Raw genomic sequence first — 24,232 nt, 5'->3', positions numbered from 1 at the left:
AGGTGAAAGCCTTTGTACCACCCTCTGACTTGGTTCATTGTGGTTACTATTTCGCATATGATATGCAATGAAGGTGACAATTTTTCATTAACATATATAAATAGAAGGTAATCATTGTAAGATGACAATCTTATAAATGGTAGACTTGTTATCATGACAGACTTCATTAAGTTGTTGTCCCAAAATATTGAATGTCATGATGACGAATGTATCATGATAGACTTCATTAAGTTGTTGTCATTGAAAGAATAAGTTTTTGCAATTCTGTGTTATGAAAGGTGAAGATCTTTCATATGTGGGAGGTCACCATTGTAAGGTGACGACTTTATCAATAGTTGATCTATCTCCTAACACCAAAATGAGTTGGAGCAAGTGTTATCATGGTTCTTCGGGCCGGATTTTGCCGGACACCTTGATAACCGACTTGTCATGGTTCTTTGCGCCGGATTTTGTCGGACACCTTGATAATCAACTCATCATGGTTCTTCGGACCGGAATTTATTGAACACAATGAAAATCAATTGTTATAGTTCTTCGGGCCAAATTTTGTCGGACACCATAACTTAAATCTATCATAGACCACACTTAAAGTGGTGCTTAAATCTTGTTTTATAATTGCTTCAATTCTTTTTTGCCAAAAAGGAAGCGTTGAGAAATTTAGCCTTATAATGAATTGAATATCATACTGAAATGATATCTCTGCATATACTTGAGAGCATAATGTATTACATTGCAAATCCTCCCTAGCTAACAGGGAGTGTTAAGATTATAGCTACAGTCGGATTGATTTAATCATAAGATACAATGTTGATATAATATATATAATAATATAATTATTATATTATATATATTAGATAATACATATGTTATATTGTGATTTATATTGTTAAATAATAATGGATAAATATAGAGACATGTCTCCTACTCTAATATTTATAAGAGATTGGGATCTGCATTTGAAACATGCCAATAACCATGGCAATGTGATGACATTTGTAGAAACTGATCCATGTTTTCTAACACTTAACAATAGCCTTGACCTGTCATCACGATTTACTACATTAAGAAGTTGTCCCGGAGTGTCGGATATCACGATAACAAATGTATCGTGACAAACTACATTAAGTTGTTGACCCGGACTGTGTCGAAAGTCATGATAGTGATCATGACACCCTGATTACTTATTATCTGATAGACTACATTAACTTGTTGTCCCGAAGTGCTGGAAATCAAATAACTCATATCCTACTAGGATATAACATATTCTCTTGGTAAGCATCATGGATTTGATGCTAGTGCACATACAAGAATATGAGATTGATAAATATCTTATCGTTGATATTCCTTGTTGAATCATACTTCATATGATATTGAAAGATAACATCTACTTTGATGAATATTTGTTGATATCCTTAAATATGTCATTCAAAGATATTACATTGAGTTGATATCTCTATATGCTTGAGAGCATAATGTGTTCTATAGCAATCTTCCCTAGCTAAGAGGAAGCGTTAACGTTGTAGCTTCTGTCAGATTGAATTAACCTCGATAATCCCTCTATGGTCATTGGTTAATCATAAATAAGACAAGCACTAATATGTACCTACTTATATATATATATATATATATATATATATATATATATATATATATATATAGTTTAATTAATGATTAATTTATAAATTATCAAAGAGACATGTCTCTTCTACAAATTTATATAACATTCAAACTTGCAATTGGAACACACCAATATAATGGCAGTATAATTACATTTGCAGAAGACAATCCATATGATCCATGAGACCATAACTTGACCATCAATTAATTCAATTTCTACCAAGTAGTAGCGAAGTTAATATCCTTTGTGTGCATTAACAAAAATGAAACTATGGCACAGCCCTGCTTGATCAACTATCTGAATGCAAGAGGAGAAATTCCCATGGACATTGGCAAAGGTCTGAATGATGTAAGAAAACCACATTCCTTGTAGGTTAAAATCTAACCATTCCAATATATAATTACTTGGCGACTATTATGACCAATGAAGGCTTTGAACAATCAGTATTCAAAAACAAGAAATTCCAGTGGAGTCTCTTTGGTTCACTCTACTGTTTCCCAAGAAAGAGTGACAAAAACTTGGGCACTACCACCCTCACAAAGAGCCTTTCCACACTCTCAATATAAATATAGTATCAAAGACCTTGTTTTAAGCAATAAGCGGTTTCACAATAACTTTTATAACTCAAGAGATGATGCATTGTCTTCTGTATTAGACTATTTTTAGTACCTTAGATTCTTGTTATTTTTAGCCCATTATTTAGAATCTTAGTATAATGGTCATTTAGGCTCTATTTTTTAATTGTCTTATTGCATTTGTAAACTCTATTTATTTGTGTATTTTCATTTTGTTAATACACTTATTCCATTTTTTAAAGTTTCATGGTATCAAAGTGGGAGCTAGTCATGCTATGACTCCCTCACAAGAGGGCCTAGGAATATGAAAAAATCATTAAAGGATTTTGGAGGAGCTGTTTAGGGTTTGCAAAAGTGAGGGTCAGTTTTCTGCAATGCTTAATCAGCAAATTGTGGTTTTATTTCAGAAGTTAACAAAAATTGAAGCTTTTCTTTTTGTTCAGGTGCCCCAATATGTGTGTGGTGGCTTTGGAATTTTTCAGCACTCGACCCACTTTTTTTCCATTCATTATAATGCATTTTTTTCATAGTTTCCATTCTCTGCTCGCAATTTTTGAGGCCCTTTTTGTCTGCATGTACAGAAAAACCCGAAAGTTGCATGTTATATTCCTGTAATTTTTTTCATTTGTGTTTTCTCTGGACACAAATTTCGCAGCCCTGCACTGCCTAGGATTTTTTACTATGGATTATTTTCAGTCAAAACACACTTTCTTTGTGTTTTAAAACCAGCAGCAGAATTTTGCAGTTTTTTCATCCTTTTTTCCATCATTTTTGCATAGTTTATTTTCACAATTTGAGACACTTGCAACTGTTTTTCTGCAAATAATCAAACCCAACAAAGGTTTTCTGCACTTCATGGGCAAAAGCATTTTTTCTATTTTTTGGACTCGCAGCCATAATCCAAAGAATTTGGATTTCAAGAGTTTGCGTCTCCTATGTTTTTGGAAATAGGGCTTTTAAACCCTTAAACCTGGGAACTGTTTACTGGATTTTCCCTCAAAACAAAAACCAAGATTACTTGGTGGATTAAAAAATTTACTTGGTGGGTTTTAAAAAACCATTCTTAAAAAAAAAAAATCCTAGGTGGGTTTATAATTTATTCCTCAAGAATTAAGGGTTTGCTCATATATGTCTTGGTCAAGGTTTCCGCAATTTGGGAGGGCTCTCTAGTTTCTTAAAAGGTTTTACTGTTTTTTTCCCTTTAAAATGATGTTTTACACGATCATTTATGTCTTGGATTTTGTGCTAGCTACCTGTTTGGTTTTTTTATTTTATCCTCAAAAGTCGTTTGTGGTTCTGTTTTTCGCAAGGTTTGCCTGGGATTTTCTGTTAGGGATTTCTGTAGGGCTTTTATCATTTTTTCCAAAAAAAAGATGCTTTTATTAATTATATTGTCAATGAAGATTTGCACTCAGTTGTTTTGGGAGACAAGTGCCTCTCTCGTGTATATCATGCCTCTTCATAGTTAATGGAGATATAGTTATATTAATGTAACCACTACTCTGTAAAAATGTTGCTTGTCGCCACTCCAATAGATTCATCATTAAATAAATCACTTTGTTACTACTTTCATGTTGCATTACTGCTCTTTATCATTGATGTGATTTCTTACTTGACCAATGTTGTGCCTTGCGCCATTCCTTAGTGCTGATGTTTCCTTGTATTGCTAACAATATTGTGTTTGTACATGTCATTCCCTGTTATCTGTATGGCCAGAAATTCCTCCTCGTTTTGTGGTGTCAAGTATGGTGATTGTTGTGTCTTGTCTTCAATGTATAACTCTCAATCATTAAAAAATTTATTGCATTGGATTACATTTAGCCACGACATCCTCTATACTCGGGTCTATGTCTTGGTCAATTGCTACGTCGACAATTTTTATTGTTTATTTATTAGATTATTTGTATATTAAGATTTGTATTATGAGATTATTATTTTCTTATATTACGACTATATGATTACTTATATTATAGTAATATATCCTTATATTATGATTGTACTATTATATCAATTATAGTAATCGACTCACTATTATTAGTTTGTTTATTAATATTTTAATTCATTATCATTTGTTTATTTTAATATTATAATATTTAATAATTTAATCTTATAATTGTTATTAATCATAACATTTAATATTTTAATCCTATAATCATTATTTATTTAATAACATTTTATATTTAATTATTATTTTTTATTACTTATTATTAATTCCTATTCTTAGGAAGGGGAGATCACAAAATCATGATATCTTTGGGGCATTCTGTTCATTTGCTAACAAATGAAGGGCTTGCCAATATTTCCTCAAACTCGTGGAAATTCTTCTCAGTGTATGTTTTTGTCTAAATTGTTCATCCCACATCAAGTTGGACGTTTTTGAGATGATTTATGCTCAAACGTTTGGCAGATTCAAGAAGGGTTAGTGACAGACTCATCTCAGTAGCAGAGTCAGTAGCAGACTCTTGTTCCTTGTTGTAGAGCATTCTAAAGAAGGGAGCACCTTTCTATGTTCTTTTGTAGACGGATTTTGGCTACTCTTAGTCATTGACATTCTGCAGATCCAAGGAGGGTCTCAACAATAGAAAAATGTTCTAAAGAATTTAAGACCACAAGACATGTACAGTTTTCTTCGGGATAGTTGATAAAAAGACCAACAAGGGTGGATATTAGACAATTTTTAGTATCGTAGATTCTTGCTTATTTTAGCTCATTATTTAGAATCTTAGTTTAATGGTCATTTAGGCTCTATGTTTTAATTGTCTCAATCTGTTCTATTTTTAGATGTCATCTTTATTTAGACAACTTTGCTTTTTAGTTAACACTTTTTATAGTGTTTGCAAACTCTATTTATTTGTATGCTTTGTTAAAATAATTATTCCATTTTTTAAAGTTTTGTCTTGTAGTCTGATAATGGCAGATTGTTTATTTCAAAAATAGTTGAATCAACATTCAAATTACTAAATGCTTTCCAGAAGTACCGATCTGATTTTCTTCCAAGTTAACTACTGCAAAAAAATCATCCTTGATGGCAGGCTATTCCGATATTCGGAATTCAAGAGGTAAAGCACTTAAACATATTGTCATGTCATAAGGTATAAAGAAGAGAAGGTCCTAGCAAAAGAGTTTAATTACATCAAAATATATAAAATTGAAAAAGACCCATGGATACTCTTGAAAAGAAATATCACCAATGGGTACAAACCAAGATGCATCCCAACTATTCCAGAGTTCTATTAAAAACCCTCTACAGATTCATTTAAATTATATAATATAAAACAATGATACTCATAATTGCCAGTGGAAAAATATTTAAATTCCTTATGATTTGCAAAATGAAAATACTCATAAATTCGTAATTCAATGATTTGTCACATGTCAATACACAATAAAATTTAAATCAGTATTTAATACTGTTCAGTGTTCATATTAATCTTCATCAAAAGCATCAAAGTCACAATGATTTACAATGTCACTTCCACCAGCCATTGTGCAAGGCCAAGCTGCTTCATCTGAAGATAGTGCCTTGCAGCTTGTGCAACAATAACGTAGGTGAACAGACTCAAGAAGTAGATCTCAATTCCTCACCACCCCCTTATTGTAATCAAGTTACTTAAGGCCTTTAAAAGGACACAAACTTTCAGAATGCATATCATTTTCACAATTTTATCACTTATAGGAAAATTATGTATGCATGTATTTTTTGCATTTATTAAAATATTTTAATGAAAATTATTTTTTTCTGTATTTTTATTCCTTGAACAGCCCTTAGGTTTCCCTGGGTTGGTTTGGGTTCCTCACAGGGTTCACCCAGGGTCCCTCTAAAAATAAATTGCTAAACCGTTGTGTCTTATCCACATACACATACCAATACCCAATTCAGTAACTTAGCCTTAAAGTATTATTCAGAGTTGGATTGTATGCACGGGAAAATTATACAAACAGTTTCAGCAGAGAAAACCTTGAAAGAAACACAAACCCAGATTGTATGCTTGTGCAACTTTGCAGTTCTACAGATTAAAAAAATTAGTCAAAATAAGACATCTCCAAGATCAAAAGTGGCCTGGATAAAAGATAAAAAGAATGTTTATCCCAATAGTAGATAAAATAAAGACTTGGGAGTTTGTTCGGAATTGAGCTTCTATAACACATTCAACTTTCCAGGCTTATACTGGCCAAAAAAGTAAAAAACATTTGGAAATGAGTGTAGGAACATAGATTTCAAATGAATGTTTAGCATAATGGAAAAGAAAAGAAACAATTTCAGAATGGAAGTACGTGAGGATACAAAAAACAGCTTCTAGACATTCTAGAACACAGTTCATTATTTAAGACTATATTTGTTGGAGAAGTGGAAGAAATATTTTCAAGTATGATAAAATAAACATAATAAGATAACAAAACCTCCACCTGACTGTGAAATAGTGATAATGCTCATAGAACTCATCACATCAGAATCCCAGATAGATCAATATGCTATGACTAGTTTAATACAGAAACCCATCTTCCAAATTAGCAGTCACTAATCTAGATCAATATTTGATTAATTGTTTAACAGAGCATTCCGTCTTCCAAATCAGTACATTGCATTCCAAGCCTCAATTGGTATTCCGAAGAAGAAAACACTCACGTTAACTCAAATAAAAACATGAATGAATTGCCAAGAAGAATTACAATACGAACATCAAAATCATAGAAAACTCACCATATGAGGAGCAGATATAGTTGCACGGTAACCTGCCACGAAGAATACATAAATTTAAGAACGAATACCAAAAAGAATAAACATAGAATTTGTCACTAAAAGATTCCCTTTCAGCATTCAGAAATTTGAAAAAATAATCACTATCAATGAAGCCTGCAAGCTCCTTATCTTACTGCTGCAACTTATGCTACTACAAAAAACAGGAAACTGTTGAAGGAAATCTATCTCCAAAGGAGGAATAGAGTGTTTTCCTGAATGGTAGCACAGCTTTTAAATTCTTTTGATAAACTTCGGAGCAACAATAAAAGTCTTTAAAATGTGAAATTTTTGAAGAACACTCAATAAACACTATTTTTTTAATTTAAGGACATTTCCATTGCATAGATGATGAAGGACTTATATAAATGATTCATGCACTTGCACAACCTCTTCCTGATATATCTTGGAGGACTCAAATTTTTAACATTGATTTTGTTTGTGTAAAATTCAATTAAACTATGATTTGAAGTAGCACCATTATATGATGTGGGCTTCCTTATTTTTTCAAAATCAGAAAAATACAGCTTCCTTCACAAAATATTGTCAATAAAAGAAAATCTTCTTATTCACATAAGTAGATTTCATTTTCTATAATTCTATCAAGTTCCTTTTATTATATATATACTCAACAAATAGTTATATAATATATACAAAGTTGACATGATATACACATATGTGAAGTGATACATATCAAAACAACTTTATATATGTTGAGCTTATAGACTGAATTGCATGAATTATTTCATTATTTTTTAGTAGAGTTTTAAATATCTAGCTTTTTGATTAATCTAAAAATGTATATGTCATAATTGACAAGGCTAAAAAATTATAATGATTATTGTAGGGTTCTTTGTTTTTCTCAAAATAAAATAAGACAAAACTTCGTTACCCTACTCTCTTATAGATCATATCGCAACAAATAAATAAGACAGTTTTCTTGCATCTTCTTTTGTTTCACATTGCATCAATTTAAATATTTGGAGTTTATACAAACAAAATCATTGTTAAAAAAGAAATAGTATCAATCAAGCTATACAATATATTAAACGCAGAAAGAAAGGAAAATTTTGTTTGTAATCACCTACTCCCATGCTATTCCCATCTTTGAAACACTTCAGGACTTTGCAACGCTTTCAACCCAACTTTCCTAGCTTTGTCTTCAGTGTCGCGTGTCGAAAATCATGTTAGGTTTTTGAGGATTTTCCCCGTCAGCATCACTTTTTAAGGTTTTTGCTAATTTCTTGCAATTTTATTGCCAATTAACCATCACTTTTTGTTGATAAATCACAAAATAAGTGTTGAAGTTAACCAAAAAATCCTAATATTTTGGGGAATTATTGACAAACATTCCAACTGTTGATTATTTGCGTACAATCATGGATTCTTGCTATTTTCTACTTCTATGCTATTAACAATCAGCAATAATTTAACTTTTGAAACTAATTTATAATATTGGTTATAAACTATGGGGGTTCCCGCTTCCCTATTACAGGAACATCTATAATAGTGTATAATAGTTTAAAAAATTAAAATAGTGTACAATATTAAATTATATATTTGATCTCATTAGGATCCACAGGAAAAGGTGTGCAACGAGCTCGGGTAATATTAAAACTGCAATTTAGAACACATACATTGACTACTTCAACGCTATGCTCCACAGAGTTTCTAGGATGGTAACGTTTTCGGGGACGGGCACATGTTTCCGGTACAAGTATGGGTTGAGGCCAAAATTTAGAGTACGAGACCTCAAGGGACAGCAATTAAAAACATAGGGGATTTTTTCATATACTATGTATTAGAGACGAAATTCAAATATGCATATAATAACATTGATAAATCATTCACCATAGAGTCATAGACATTTTAGAATATCAATAAATGGAAATTAAAACTATCAAGATTCAAATGACAATATGATACATGAATATCTGAATATCACATATATAGATATAGATATATATATATATATATATATATATATATATAGAGAGAGAGAGAGAGAGAGAGAATGCCCAAAGGCTCCAAGTATCAATTCATCATCATCATGCATGAAATCAAAATGACAAAATAAATTCTAGAAGTGTAAATGAGATGTCCAAACTTCATAATAATCAAAAGCAATAATGTATTTGAGTATCTCAAAGCGGAAAGCCAAATATATGGTTGTCCTCTAGGAATCTAATCTAATGTTGATTGTACCTTACGATTTCTTGATGATGAACCTTAAGAGATGCTCAATCTCTACCTTGCTATCTTGGACACACTATTATAGAATGTCTTTGTCAAAGCCCTTTAGAGTTCCTTAGGTTTTTGCCTAGATCCTAAACAATTGGAATCAATTCCCTTACGTTCTTACTATTGAGACAAGACGTGGGAATTATTGTTCTCCCACAATAGAATCCTTACTAACTTCGAAGTTCTATTTCAAAATATTAGGTATCTCTGTGCCTATATTTATTCTACGCTCAAGGTGTATGTTTGTTTATACTGAAATGTATCTTAACAATTGCCAATCAAGAGAATTTTCGTGTAACTATGTTCTCCAACTACAATCATTGATTATTGCCAAATTAATATTTGTGGAATTTGTCATTTAATCTATCTTCCTTGGTCGTAGAGTTTGTTGTTAATAATCCTAACACTCTATGTTGTTATGGAAATAAAAGCGTTCTTTCTGGTATTTATCAAGACCTAAAATGTTTAAGATTTCTCATTTATTTATTTTCTTATGGGTTTCTATAAATTTTCCCTTAAAAATTTATGATTCTGTAATTCGCAAAGTTGTGTGGGATTCCTCTGTTGGGTTTGTAATTTTTTCCTCGAAAATTATCTGTTGGGTTTTAACTTTTACCAATTTTCCTAAAAAAAATGAAGCTTTGTATTGTCAGGTTTTGATTGTTTTTTCACCTCAAAAATCATATTGGGTTTTGATTGATTTTTCACCCTAAAAATCGTGTTCTGTTTTTTTTATTTTCTCCTAAATATCATGGCTTTTTGCAATTTGTTTTGGAGCATTATACTCATCTACAAAGTTTTGGAGCGTTATCCAAAGTACCATCAGCAGTCTTCTTAGCAAACATCCTCTGCTCCAAATTCAGAAGGCTCTCAAAAGAAAAACATCCAATGCAACTATTGCCACAAGTTTGGTCACATGAAGGTTGAATTTCAGAAGCACTTTGCTACCCTATCTAAGCAGTCTGGTTCGCAACGCATAGAGAATAGTGTGGAGCCCCTTGAGCAGACAAAATCTACCTGTTAAGCTTTTTGACAGCTTTGTGCTCTAGATAGATTAACCATTATGGGAGGGTATTACGGTAATGGATAGTTTCTATTATCTCTATTTAGTATCTAATGGTTATCTATTGTAATCTTCTGCAAATATTAGAATGTTTCTAATATTTAGTTTTTTGTTTCTAGAATAAAATGTTTCTATTCTTTATACTTGTTTCAGGAAACATCGTTCAATCTCTTGTATAAATTGATATCTTAATCACTGTTACTAACAAACAAATATTTTCCAATTACTTCGTGATAAGGCTCCCTCATGAACAAAGCCCATTTGGGAATCTTCTCCTTACTGTGACCAGATTAAACACCCCTTGACAAACTTCCTACCCACTTAGTCATATTAGTGAGTGATTAAGGAATTAGTAGAGTACTATAATCTTGAATGACATAACTAGCATACACATTTGATTACCCATAATAATTTGAATATCCCTTATATATGTAAATAATCATATTATATACACACTCATGTTAGTTCAGTGTTACACCGGCACAGGGGTGCAACGGTGCAGGGGAATGTCGGGACGAGTTTCGGGTGCGGGAAAAAAGGGCCTCAATTTTGGGATGGCGGGGTGCAGAGGGAGGGGGGGGGGGGGGGAGGGTTCGTTGCATAGTAGACATATATAACTGAAAATGTTAATTATGAAATGATACTTCAATATAACATACCAAATATAGTTGAATATAGAAAATTGAAATACGATTCACAAACCATAAGTTCATACTTGATACTTCATAACCATTACCAATGACCATTGAACTTAGTGAAATTATAAATACTAAAACTTTTAAACATAATAATGATAATGAAAAATGAAAAATATAAACCATACATAGTACTGTGTACCATGTAAGTCAACCATTGACTATCAAATGACAAAGATGAAAGATTCAAAATTCATTGTTCAAATATGAATAACAAAAGTTCCAATGCTTAAAAAACCGTAAGGAAAAAATTTTGTTTTTTTACTTTTCCTACAACACGCCATCGCACCCCTCACGCACCCTAGGCGCACGTCGCCCGCACCCGAGCGCGCACCCCTGGGTCCCACTCGGGTGCTCCGACTAGTACAGCAGTGTTTTGACCGCGGTGTGGGTACTCGAGTACGCGAAGTACCCACACCAAGGACGTACGCGCACCCGGTGCATGGGGTTTTTGACCCAAGTGCATGCACCCAAGTAACACTGTGTTATTTTAATTATCTATATCAAATTCATTACCATTATACATACACACTCATATAATATATGTGTGTCTTTATATGTGGTCATATACTTGTAGATATGAACTTGTACATGCCCACGCACAACGTATCCTCGGAACATATGTTAGGCATTATCTTCATCAAATATTCAGTTTACTCATAAGCAAATATTGTTGTTACATGACAAGTACTACTAAGGTTACCACATTGAAGGAGATGATAGTAAAAGAGTTTACTCGTGAATTTTCATAAAAAAGTTATTCAACCAAAAAATAATAAATCTCTAAGCATGAGTATCATGTATTTGCATTGTCCTCTACGATGGAGGAATCGATCTTGTAATGACCTCTGCCAAATGTTTCCACTTGAGGTAATAAACTAATTAGAATTCGGTTGTGTGATATATGAAAGTTTATACAGCTCATACAAAATTTAGGAATTTGAAATGAAGTTTGTGACTAATAAAAAAAAGAGGTTTCCTTCAACAATTCTATGCACTCTTGAGTCTCTTCCTAACTGCAGTCACCGTAAATCCTCGACTTTTTTTTCCTATTCATTTGATCTATTTATTGATCCGGTGTATAATAATGGTCTTCAAGATGCTTTCCTTGCGTCATTGTGCTCTCTATTTGTATTGACGTGCAGGGTTGTGTCTTTTCAAATAGACACAACTTATATACAAGCGTGGATGTCTCAAGTCAATGACGGTATGTATTCAACAAGAGTTGATTTGGTTGATTGCTATTGGTGTTTAAGATTATTATGGATTGATATGGATCACATAGGTATTACGGATTATATTATTATAATATTATGAACTAATATAGATTAACATTATTTTATGAATTAGTATTATATTGATCGATTAATATTGTAGAGTATATTATATTGATTAGATTAACTAATTGTATTAGATTTAATTAATAATATTAACAACAATATTTGATTGATGATACATTGATTTATAATAATATAAATTAATCATATTAATGAATTATAATGATTAAAAATTAATTGATTAATTATTCTTAACATAGTTATTGATTAATCGTTTAGGAAAGAATTTACAATTATCAAGTAGATTGTATCTGCGTAAGAATATATTTACACATACATTAATTTTGGTTCATGACACATTTGCAGACACTGCAATCTGAAATTGAGAAAACAAGTCAGTTGTGATTGCTGGCAGCACTAGGTGCTCTTCGGTGATTGTGATAGAAGTTATTGGGCTACAGGAAGGTCTGATTCGTCAAGCAGAAACTCTGCCTGACAGCTCCTGAAATGACCTTATCTTTGCAGTGTGTCTTTGACACCTGCCAAACCAATAGTGAATATTAAAAACCGAGTCAATAACAACCCCAGACAGAACAAAGACTCTGCAGTCTATGGGCCTACACTAACTTGTAAGAGGAACTATGATTTCTGCATGCTAATTAATTGTATGAGCTCCATCCTATTAACTCATTAGTTGTAATGTCCACTTTGAAAAATAGGATTAATAATAATCAATAACAATAATAAATTATAAATATAAGTAAATGGATAAGCAATAATAAATATAATGCATATAATTACAAGTTAAATTAAGGAAAGGTCAAGAGATGTGTAATAACCCCAATAGGTTATAACTTCTTCAAACACCAAGAATCTTTATACTTCAGTTGTTTGAAATTTCGTCAAACACTTTGCAAGCAGGGGTCATCTGACTGATATAACTTTTTAGATTGCTGCAGTGATTCTTGTTTGGATTTGCCTCAAAGAGAATGCTTACAAAAGACTCCGAATTGTTTAAACAATGACCTAACATAAATATGCAACTAATTTTGGCAATGGTGAATGCATATATGAGTTCTAATCATGAAAATGATCACCTACAGCCAACTGATATTTTAACAAACAGTTGGTATGTAAGCTAACTAGCTGATAAGAAATGATATATTAACGCTCAAAGACAACTATTAATGACCAGCAATTGTATCTCCCTTATTGAGAATGAGTATCCAATACAATATTCATACTAAGTTAGCCAAGACTCTTGGCATTTACAAAGTTATCAAAATATGATGATTGCTGGTAAAGTAATATGCACCTACAGCTGCCAATGAAAACTAATGCAACACTAAATATCTAACTTCAATACTCCCCTACAGCAGTACGCTAATCACATGCATGATTAAATACAACTAAAGCCATGGATTGCTGATACCATTGTGAGGAATGTAAAAATGAATGATATATCTATTAATGAATGATAGGTTTGATACGAAATGACAATTACAACAGCACTCTATAGTGAAAGGCAACTATGAAAATACACATCAGACCTGGCATATGAAGTCGCCTTAGAGAATAGATGTATTGCAATACCACTGAACAAAAAATAACCTCCTCAAATGCCCAAGTCGTGCCTCTCTAGCTGCCGCCCCTAATTGTAGATGGCTGTAATAATTTTCTTTGCTTTTTCGAATTTGCTTTTTCGGCCTACTTTTTCGAACTGCTTTTTCGGCCTGCTTTTTGTACTCAAATATTTTTTCTCAATGTAGCACAAATAGAAGACTGAAGTATCTTCCTCGTAGCTGCAATAATTCAAGTGATATTTCACACCCTCAAAATCGCATACCAATTGAGAGTTTTCGTTCTCAATGGCCAAATTTTTTTTTTTCTCAATGTAGCACAAATAGAAGACTGAAGTATCTTCCTCCCAGCTGCAATAATTCAAGTGATATTTCACACCCTCAAAATTGCGTACCAATTGAGAGTTTTCGTTCTCAATGGCCAGTTGTGACTATTGCAGAAACCTTAGGCTCCACAATGCACTTCAACAAACATCAACATCAGCAACAACAAATCTGGATGATTAGAATGAAGCCCGAGGTGCCTATTTATTCTTTTTCCTCCACTTTCTCCAGAAGCTTCTAGAACATTATTTTGTTTTATCTATTAAGTGACTTTATAAAATATCTTATAATTCAAGTCACTTTATTAAATTAATTAAATATAAAATTACCTTTTAATATTTATTTATTTGATAACTTTATAAATAATTAACTTAATACCACTTATTTATTTAATTAAAATAATTAATTAGTCATCCTCATAAAATATTCATTATTTTGGATAACCTAATTAATTAAATTAATTAAATCACTTTATTAATTAATTATATAAGGTTGTGACTCTTCCAAAGGGTAAAAAAGTTGAAGGGTTGTGACTCTTTTGAAAAGTGGTAATTGTGAAAGGTTGTGACCATTGCAAAGGGACAAACATAAAGAGGTATAACTATCCCCAACATTGGAGGATGTAAAGGGGAGAAGGTTTCATTTGAGCAAGACATCCACAAGATATTAATTTAGAGAATGATATATTCTCAAAGGCAACAATAAAAACTAATAACTCTATCCTTATGAAAAGTGGGGACCCTTCCACCAATAAAGTATAAAGGAGGATTCACTCAAAGCATTGAAAAAAAAACTCATCTGATCAAATCACTAGTACTGGGGATAGAATACAAAGATCGGGTCTTAGTCTAGGGCCTTACATTATTCCATTATCAATAATGCAAAAGCAACGATTTGTCTTATTTATAAGAACTTATAATGCATCTTTCTTGATGCTCTGATACCAATTGTAATTACCGCTTCCTAATTTGTCATAGAATTTTCCCTAGAATCACAATTGCAACAAATTAGGGTCGAAGCTTAAATAGAATATCTATTTGAATAATGTGATCCTAGAATTTAATCCAACATTCACAACATAAGAAACATATGTATATGTATATTAACATATATATACATACACACACACACACACACACAAATATATATATATATAAACTTCCAATTATTAGTGTTAGACAACAGCACATCATAATCATATATTATCAATAATATTATACAAGCACATTCGGATTTGGAGGACGAAACATGATAGGTCCACCTAAAACCATTCTCACACTAAGCCCAAGGTGGAGTGAATGTTTGAACCCTCCTGGCCTCAATGGGCAATCAAGATGGACATCCACCAAGGTCGCCTACTTAGTGGGTTGTTTGTACCTGCTTTCCTTATTAGTGTCCCATCCTCCTAAAGACAAGTGCCCTCATTGCAGAGTGGGGCAAATGTCGTAAAGGGGTTTCTCGCTCTTTCTATGTAAGAGCCTTCCTGTCCCTAGGAGCCAGTTATATGGTTAACTATAGGGTGGCCTACTTAGATAAGCCTCTTATAACCCTCCTCTTGCACACCAAGCCCTTCCCACAAGATGGATTTCAAACAGTCAAGCATTTCTAATATGCTATCATATAAGTATACATTAAGCATTTATCAATTATCTATTTATGCATAAACAACACACACACACACACACACACACACACACACAAGTGAATGTGAGATTTGTTAAGTATATAGCATCAGGAGAAGTGTTTGTATATGACTCTCTCTCTATATATATATATGATTAAGCCTATATTAGAGAAGTCATTATATATATATATATATATATATATATATATATATATATATAAAGTGTTATGTCACAAGCAAAAGATAATCGATTTATGAATCAATGAGATTATAATATGTTTAAGACTTGTTACATACCCACATAGGGTCATGACCATACGTGGCCATTGGCCACGTAGAGTCATGCCCCTACAGGATCACGCATTCCTCTCCCTATTTATGCCAAGTCCGTCGATGAGCAAAAACACCAATAAAAGCAGCACTGATTAGAGCAACCATCGGCAATAGCATAAGTCTTCGTCGATGGTCAAACACAACTTTAGATATTGTATCAATCCATCACTACAGTATACATTACCTTGGTCTAATAACTATATTAGTCATTAAAGATACAATATTCAATCTGTTATTATATTGACTATTATATCAAACTTTCAATCTACAATTCAATATAATAGATATTCTGATATTATCTATCAAATTGAAATAGCAACAATAAGTAGTCTCTATTAGAGATCCTTAACATTTACATGGTATCAAAGCCATCCTAATAGAGAAAATTCAATCTCAGAAGTATTAATCTCAGAATCATTAATATCAGATTTTAAATATCTTAAATTCAAAATGGTGAATACTGTCAGGTTAGAGGATAGACTTGAAGGAGAATCAAATATTTTCATCATGGAAAATTTGAGTTATGATTGTACTACGAGAGATGGAATTAGAAGAATATATAGAGTCAAATAAACCAATTCTAGAAAATGATCCAGACAAAACAACTTGGAAGAGGCACAACAAAAAGGCCATAAAGATTATTATAGATTCCATGAAGGATCACATTCTCCCCTCTACATCTAGTCTTAAAACAACTTTTGAGATATTTTCTACAATTAATAATACTTTCGAAATTAACAACACTAGCAGATAACATTGAAGCAAGATCTTCTATATATCAAAATGAACAACGGAGAATCAATTACATCTTATTTCTTAAGAATTTCTGAATTGAAAGATCAACATGCGACTATTGGAAGTCAAGTAGATGACAAAGAATTTAGCATTATAGCCTTGATAGGACTACCACTATCTTGGGAAACTTTTATTCGTGGTCTAAGCTCTCGACATGATCTTCCTAAATTTGAACTACTCAAAAATGAGTGCACTCAAGAAGAATCAAGATTAGTTTTCAAAGGAATTAGCTTAAATCAAGAAGAAGACATTCAAGCTCTTCAAGCTAACATCAACAATAAAGTGAAGAAAGGTAAATTCAAACAAAATAGGAAGGAAGTCAACAAATTGTACAAGAAACGGGATTGGTCAACAATGTTTCAAATGTGACAAATTTGATCACTCATAACTTTTGTGAAGAACGAAAGAAAATTCAAGCAGCCCTAGTAGAAATCAAAGAGAAAAAAGATGAAAAAGATGAAATCTACACATTTTATCTAGCACTCTCAATTGAATTAAACTCCAACAAAAATACTTGGATTATAGACAGTTGAGCGTCACATCATATCACAGGCTTTAGAGATATATTTGAAAGCTTCAAAGAATACTCCTCTCAAGAAGTAACCATTGGAGACAACTCTACACACCCAGTTAAAGGTATTGAATAATGTTCAGTTCAACTAAATTCAAGTATTACTCTCTAACTTAAGAATGTTTAATTTGTACCTAGTATAAAAAGAAATTTGTTCTCTATCTCTGGTCATGCTGATCAAGGGTATTGTATCAGCTTCCAAGAAGATAAAGTTCTATCTTGGCCAAAGAATTCAAACATCAAGAAAGCCATATCCATTGGATTTAGAGATGGAAGTTTATATAAACTTTGTAACCAGCAAACTTTGGCTCCAAATCATGAAACATCAAATACAAACAAAATATGGCATTGAAGACTAGGTCACCTTCATTTTCGTGCTTTATCATTGACAAGAAAAATTGTAACAAGGTTACCTAGCCTCAAACCTGATCATTTAGGCATTTGCAAAGGATGTGCCCTAGGTAAAAACACAAAAAAATCCTTTCCCAAAAGTGTACACAAATCAAATTTTGTACTTGAACTTATTCATATTGATCTATGTAGTCCTATGTTTGTACCTTCCCTAAATGGATGTCTCTATTATGTGACCTTTATAAATGACTATTCTAGGAGAACCTGGATCTACTTCCTTAAACAAAAGGAATCAATTGAAATGTTTCTAAATTTACAGAATTCAAAGCCCTAGTTGAAAATCAATCTGGTCAAAAAATCAAAACCTTGAGATCAGATGATAGAGGTGAATATATCTCATAAATTTTTAAAGATTTTTGCATTACTATTGGGATTAAGAGGGAGTTTATGTACCATTTAATCCTCAATAGAATGGAGTCGCTGAACGAAAAACAAATCAATTATTGAATCAGCCAGAGCTATGATGCATTACCAAAATCTTCATACCTCTTTTTGGGTTGAAGCTTCTAATACTGTAGTTTATATTCAAAATAGATGTCCTCGCTCTATATTCAAAAATACAACTCCTGAAGAAGTATTTACAGGCATCAAACCAAACTTAGGTCACCTAAGAATATTTAGGTGCCCTATTTATATTCATATTCTTAAAGAAAAGAGAACAAATTTAGAACCATTCGGAAAGAAGGGTATACTCATTGGATATAGTGAAACAACCAAATGTTATAGGCTCTATGTCCCTGTTCAAAGGAACATTGAAGTCAGTATAGATGTAAAATTTGAAAAAGAGATTACCTTTAATCTTTCAAAGAACATTGATGAATCATATGCAAAACCTATTACTGAACTAGATGAGGATCTTTCAGTAGGGAATGAGAGGGAGAATGACACTAAACATATTACACCTATTATTCCAAATTTAGAGAATAATGAAAATTCCAACAATAAAAAGAGACCACTTTGGGCTAGAAAAATGATAGAAGAAAATCATATGGAACCTGAAGAAGTAATCAGAGAAATCAAGAGAACAAGAAATCAATCCTGCTATGTAGCACTACTCTCTAAACTCATCAAAACAAAACCTTCAAATGTCGAAGAAGTCTTATCAAGCAAATCTTGGAAAGATACAATGATTGAAGAATATCAATCAATACTAAAAAATAATGTACGGGAAGTTCTACCTAGACTGAAGAATAAATCATTTGTCTCTTTTAAATGGCTATACAAAATCAAGCATGCACCTAACGGCAACATTGAAAAATACAAAGCCAGATTTGTAGCTTGCGGATGTAAGTTTTCTGCAAATTTTGATGAAACAATATTGATATAATACCTTTAGCCTTGCTGGATATGATCCTTATATATATTCAGGACAGAATATTTAGTGTTCTTGGAGTATGATGTGTTATGCTGAAAATGTTTTTATCCCTGCTATAAATCACATAAGGCAGCAATGCTAGAGGAGAAAACTTATTGTGTTGAGTGTGTCCTCTATCCACATTCTTACCTCATATATATAGCACTCAAGAGGCATGTCCTTAGCAAGGACATGACACTTTCTAGGTCGGCCCTATATAAACTAAAATGTATTTTCCCAAGATTGGCGTTTCTAAAGGTTTGCAATTAGTTAGTAATTACACTAACTATAACTATGCAATAAAACATCATTAAATGCTCCCAAGGAAGGTGTCGATCAGGTTAATAACTTAAAGTCTTTAAGAGGCTAATCCACTTAAGGATCTTCATGCTTTACCAAATCTGTTAGATCAAAGAAGTCAGATGCAATGTCCCCTCTTCTAGATGCTGAAACCCTTGTATAAATTTTGAATGCTCACATGGTTGACACTTTGTAAATATCTATATCTCTGTTATATATCCCTGTCCTTCTTAATATTGTTCTCTTTATATGTTGATGTGCTGCTAATGATAAGACTGCTACGTTTATGTTTGACCAATTACTTTGTCTCCAAGGCCTTTGTTTGATTCTATTCACTACTCTTGTTTCCTTCAGTGCTATCGGTACTGTCACCTTTGAATGAGATCAATTCAGTATATATCATTTCAGATTCTTGTCTGATTTGCTTCTTGTTCTCCATTTGTGATTAACTTGCTCACGTGTATCAATGATGGTGATGTTTGTTTGTTTATTCCATATTTTCTTTCTTCAAATGTTAATCTTAATCAAAAAATGTTCAGGATGCAATTCTTCAATGTTGACCACTCCTTGTTCCTATATATATTCTCTACAGTTATTCTGTTTAATACCTGTGAGCCCAGTTATGACATTTCATTTCACAATCCCCTTCAAACAATAAAATGATTGTGTACATTCTGCAATGATTCTAGATGTATATGATGCATTGGTATATATCTTTATTTCTTGTGTATGATATGCGCTTGAAAGAATTATGTGGTCTCTGAGTTTCTTTCTAACTTTGTGCTATGTAATTGGAATGTGTCAGAGGACGTTTGGAACCTTCTATTTAGAGCTGCATGCTATTCTCCTCCTTGCCAATCAATTTTCTGTCTTTGACTTCACCTATTTGTTATGGCTCCTTGCAATTGAATATTCTGCCATCAATCTTGGTTGATGTCAAGAAATTGGGTTTTGCCTTTCATTTGTACTCTTCCTATGTTTCTGATTATCAGGCACATATTGTTTTCTATTCTATTCTTCTGGATGTAGACTAGATGGTCCTTCCCTTTTCACGGAAGAAAAGTTTGTAGGATAAAGAAAATGAGATTCTTCTTGCATGTTGATCATTGATTATTGCTGATGACTCCAGACTCCTTATCACTGCTTTATGAGAGTCTCCCCATCGTATCAATATATCTTTCATATATTTCTGTGTAGTTTAACTGAGCGGTAATTTGCTGGACTGAATATTTTGTTTCCATATATCAAATACCCATCTGATGTTTTCGTAGTTGACCTCCCGTCTTGTATTCTTAAGGTAATCATTGAATAAGTTTTCAAATGAAAATTCTTTTGTCTTGGTCATACTAAGCCCTAACACCATTGCGATTCAATGATATTGAATAACATAACTGCAAACTTAATGAGATATATGCTGACTTCTATTGTTGAACTGAACTTTATACTATTTCTCAAATATATCCTTTGTATCAAAACATGTTTACAACCACCGTTTAATGCTATTATGAATTGCTTGAATTGAATAGATATATTCTTCTTCTCACAACAGGCTGTGACTATTTGATAATGACTAAATAAAAATCTCTGACTTGTCTTCCCCGTGAGTGCTAGCTTTTGCTATTCAGTCTGAAACTCTTATAGTTCCCTATTCAGATATAGATTTATAGAAATTCTTCTGTACGATACAGTATATTTCCTCTTCCTCCTCCCCCTTTTTAATTCATTCTCCTTTCCTATATATATTCTATGTGATGGAAGGTTGTGACCATTCCAATTAGGTTGCAACTTTTGATAATTTAAATAATATACTTGTTATAAATGTTTAGTTTATATTTATAATATATTTGATATATATATTTTTATAATTATATTAATTGCATTATTATAATGTGATATATATATTATATATTATTAATTTCTTATTGTCTTTATTATATATAATAATATAATTTATTATTATATATTCTATTTAAATCTTATAAATATAGGGACATGACATCAGATCAGAATGATTATCAAAGTTACGAATATATTTAAAACTCCCTCTTAACTTGATAATCATAATGAGAGATTACATATCTAGCTTCATCAATTATGATGACTAAACATAGATTGATACTCTATATCTATATGAATCTTCTAAGCATGTGATATCATCGTACACATGATACCTTATCATATTACTATACCTGTGATATGACTTATCACTTATACTATGAGAATAGTTTTGCATGGAATGCAATTAACAAGATAAAATTTGGAGAGTGATTAAATTCATCTTTTATCCCAGTTGTGACTCATAGACATTGACAAGCCTACATCACAATATGATCCTAAGTTAAGATCTGTCAATATACAAGATAAAATTCGGAGAATGATTAAATTCATCCCTTATCCAAGTTGTAACTCATTGACATAAAATGCCTATATCACAACGTGATCTTAAACTCATCCAGATCTGCCAGTAGTTCTCTATTGTTTAATACATTATCTCAGAGATCGTCATCTCTCATAATGCCTTTTACACAAGTGTTCATTATTCAGAGATCGTCACCTCTTAGATAATGAATACAATTGGTGAAGCCAATAACAGTCAATAGCCTAACAATAACAATTTTAACACAATATTATTTCATTAATAATTAAAGAATGCAAATGTATTATAATTCAACCATACCAAGTCTTTTCCTAAAGTGATCTATCTTCACTCGAGAGAGAGGTTTGGTAAAAATATTTGTTGTCTGATCTGCAATGCAAATGTATTCTAACTTGACAGTTTTCCTGTCTACCATATCTCTTACATAATGGTAAGGAATTTCAATATGCTTGGACCTGTCATGAAAAACTAAATTCATAGAAAGCTTGATGGAACTCTAATTATCACAGTGAATAATAGTGGGATTCATGGGTTGACCAAATAATCCCACAAGTAACTTTCTAAGCCAAACTGCTTCCGAAAAAAGCCATTGTAGCTGAAATGTATTCAACTTCTCTAGAACTTTGTGCTATCGATGCCTACTTTCTACATATCCATGATATCATCGCTGAACCTAAACTGAAACAGCACCCTGAAGTGTTTTTCCTATCAATGACACTTCCAACCCAATTTGAGTCTGTGAATCCATGTCCAAGTCAACTTTCTCATACTTGAGCCCAAGGTTAAGAGTACCTTGTATGTATCTCATAATGTGTTTGACTGCAACCAGGTGAATCTCCTTTGGCTTACACATAAACTGACTTAAGGCATTAACAGCATAGCAAATATTAGGTCTTGTATTTACCAAGTACATAAGAGACGCAATCATCTATCTGTAAAGAGTAAAATCTATAGAGGGTGATTCTGTTGCTACTTCCTTAAGTTTGTGTAGATTAATCTCCATTGGAGAAGACATAGGTCTGCAATTCCACATTCCAAATCTCTTCAAGATGTCTAATGTATACTTTTCTTGCTTAAGTATGATGCTGTCAGAGCTCTGCCACACTTTCAGTCTTAGGAAGTAATGAAGGGGTCCTAAATCTTTCATATAAAATTCTTTGATTAGATCTTTCTTGCGTTGACTTATAAGATGATCATCACCTGTTATTAGTAAATCATCAACATATAGTATCAAAATCATCATATCATCTTTATCCCTTTTATAATAAAGATTTGGATCAACTTCATTCATAGAGAATCCTAAATTGGTGAGATATGTATCGATTCTTTCATACCATGCCTCGGGAGTCTGATTAAGCCCATAAAGAGCTTTCTTGACTCTGCAAATAAAGATTTTAGGATTATGAGTTTCAAATCCTTTAGTTTGTTCCAAATATACCTCTTATGTAATCTTTCCATTTAGAAATGTTGTTTTCACATCCATCTAATGTACTTTCCATCCCTTCAATGCTGCAATAGCTAGGATTACTCTTACAAAGGTGTATCTGGCAACTAAAGCAAAGGTTTCTTGATAATCAATTCCCTCCTTCTAAGAGAATCTTCTGGCTACAAATCTAGCTTTATATTTTTCAATGCTACTATCAGCAGCATGTTTGATTTTAAATATCCACTTAGATGAAACAACAGATTTTCCCTTAGGCCTTGAAACAATTTCTCAAACATCATTCTTAATAATGGATTGGTATTCTTCTGTCATAGCATCCTTCCAAGCTATATGTTTAATAGCATTTAAAACATTCATTGATTCTGATTTAGATAAATCACTAATGTTTGCTACATATCTAGAAAATCTTTTGGGTCTTTTGCTTTCTCTGAAGGTTCCAGAAGATGTAGCAAAGTCTTGTGCTTCCTCTATAGTCTTAATAGCCCAAAGTGGTCTTTTCTTAGGATTTTGAGTTTCTTAAAGATTAAAATTTTGAATTTCACCTTCAATTTCTTCAATGCTCTACCTCTAAAACTCATATTCATGATTTTCTTCAGAACTAGGTATATAAGAGGGATCTTCAAAACTTAGGGTTCTTTTGAATGCGAGCTCTTCTTCAAATATAACATCTCTACTAAGTTCAATGTTCTTTCAACCAGGTATGTAAATTTTGTATGCTTTAGATGTTTCACTATACCAGACAAAAATACCTTTCCTCCCAGAGGATTCTTAGTTCTCTTTTCTTTTGGAACATGTATGTATACTGAGCAACCAAATATCCTAAGATGACTTATATTTGGTTTAACCTTAGAAAAGACTTATTTAAAAGTTTTATCTCTAAGGTGGGAGTGAGGACTTTTGTTTTGAATATAG

General features: G+C 32.3%; 1 protein-coding gene across 2 annotated transcripts in view; it reads right to left on the bottom strand.

Moving 5' to 3' along the window:
• Window positions 1-24,232, bottom strand: part of LOC149551738 (protein-L-isoaspartate O-methyltransferase 2-like) — a 105,398-nt gene that overhangs the window by 55,867 nt on the left and 25,299 nt on the right. For both annotated transcript variants that reach the window (XM_089787245.1, XM_089787246.1), the window contains exon 3: window positions 6,896-6,927. In XM_089787245.1, the coding sequence (XP_089643371.1) occupies window positions 6,896-6,927 (32 nt within the window). The remainder of the gene's footprint in view (window positions 1-6,895; window positions 6,928-24,232) is intronic.

This window comes from Cupressus sempervirens, chromosome 6 (genome assembly GCF_028749045.1).
Source record: "Cupressus sempervirens isolate cs-2001-9-10 chromosome 6, ASM2874904v1, whole genome shotgun sequence".
In the NCBI taxonomy this organism is placed as follows: domain Eukaryota; kingdom Viridiplantae; phylum Streptophyta; class Pinopsida; order Cupressales; family Cupressaceae; genus Cupressus; species Cupressus sempervirens.
The sequence above is the reverse complement of the archived record's forward strand: the minus strand, read 5'-3'. Positions and strand labels throughout refer to the sequence as shown.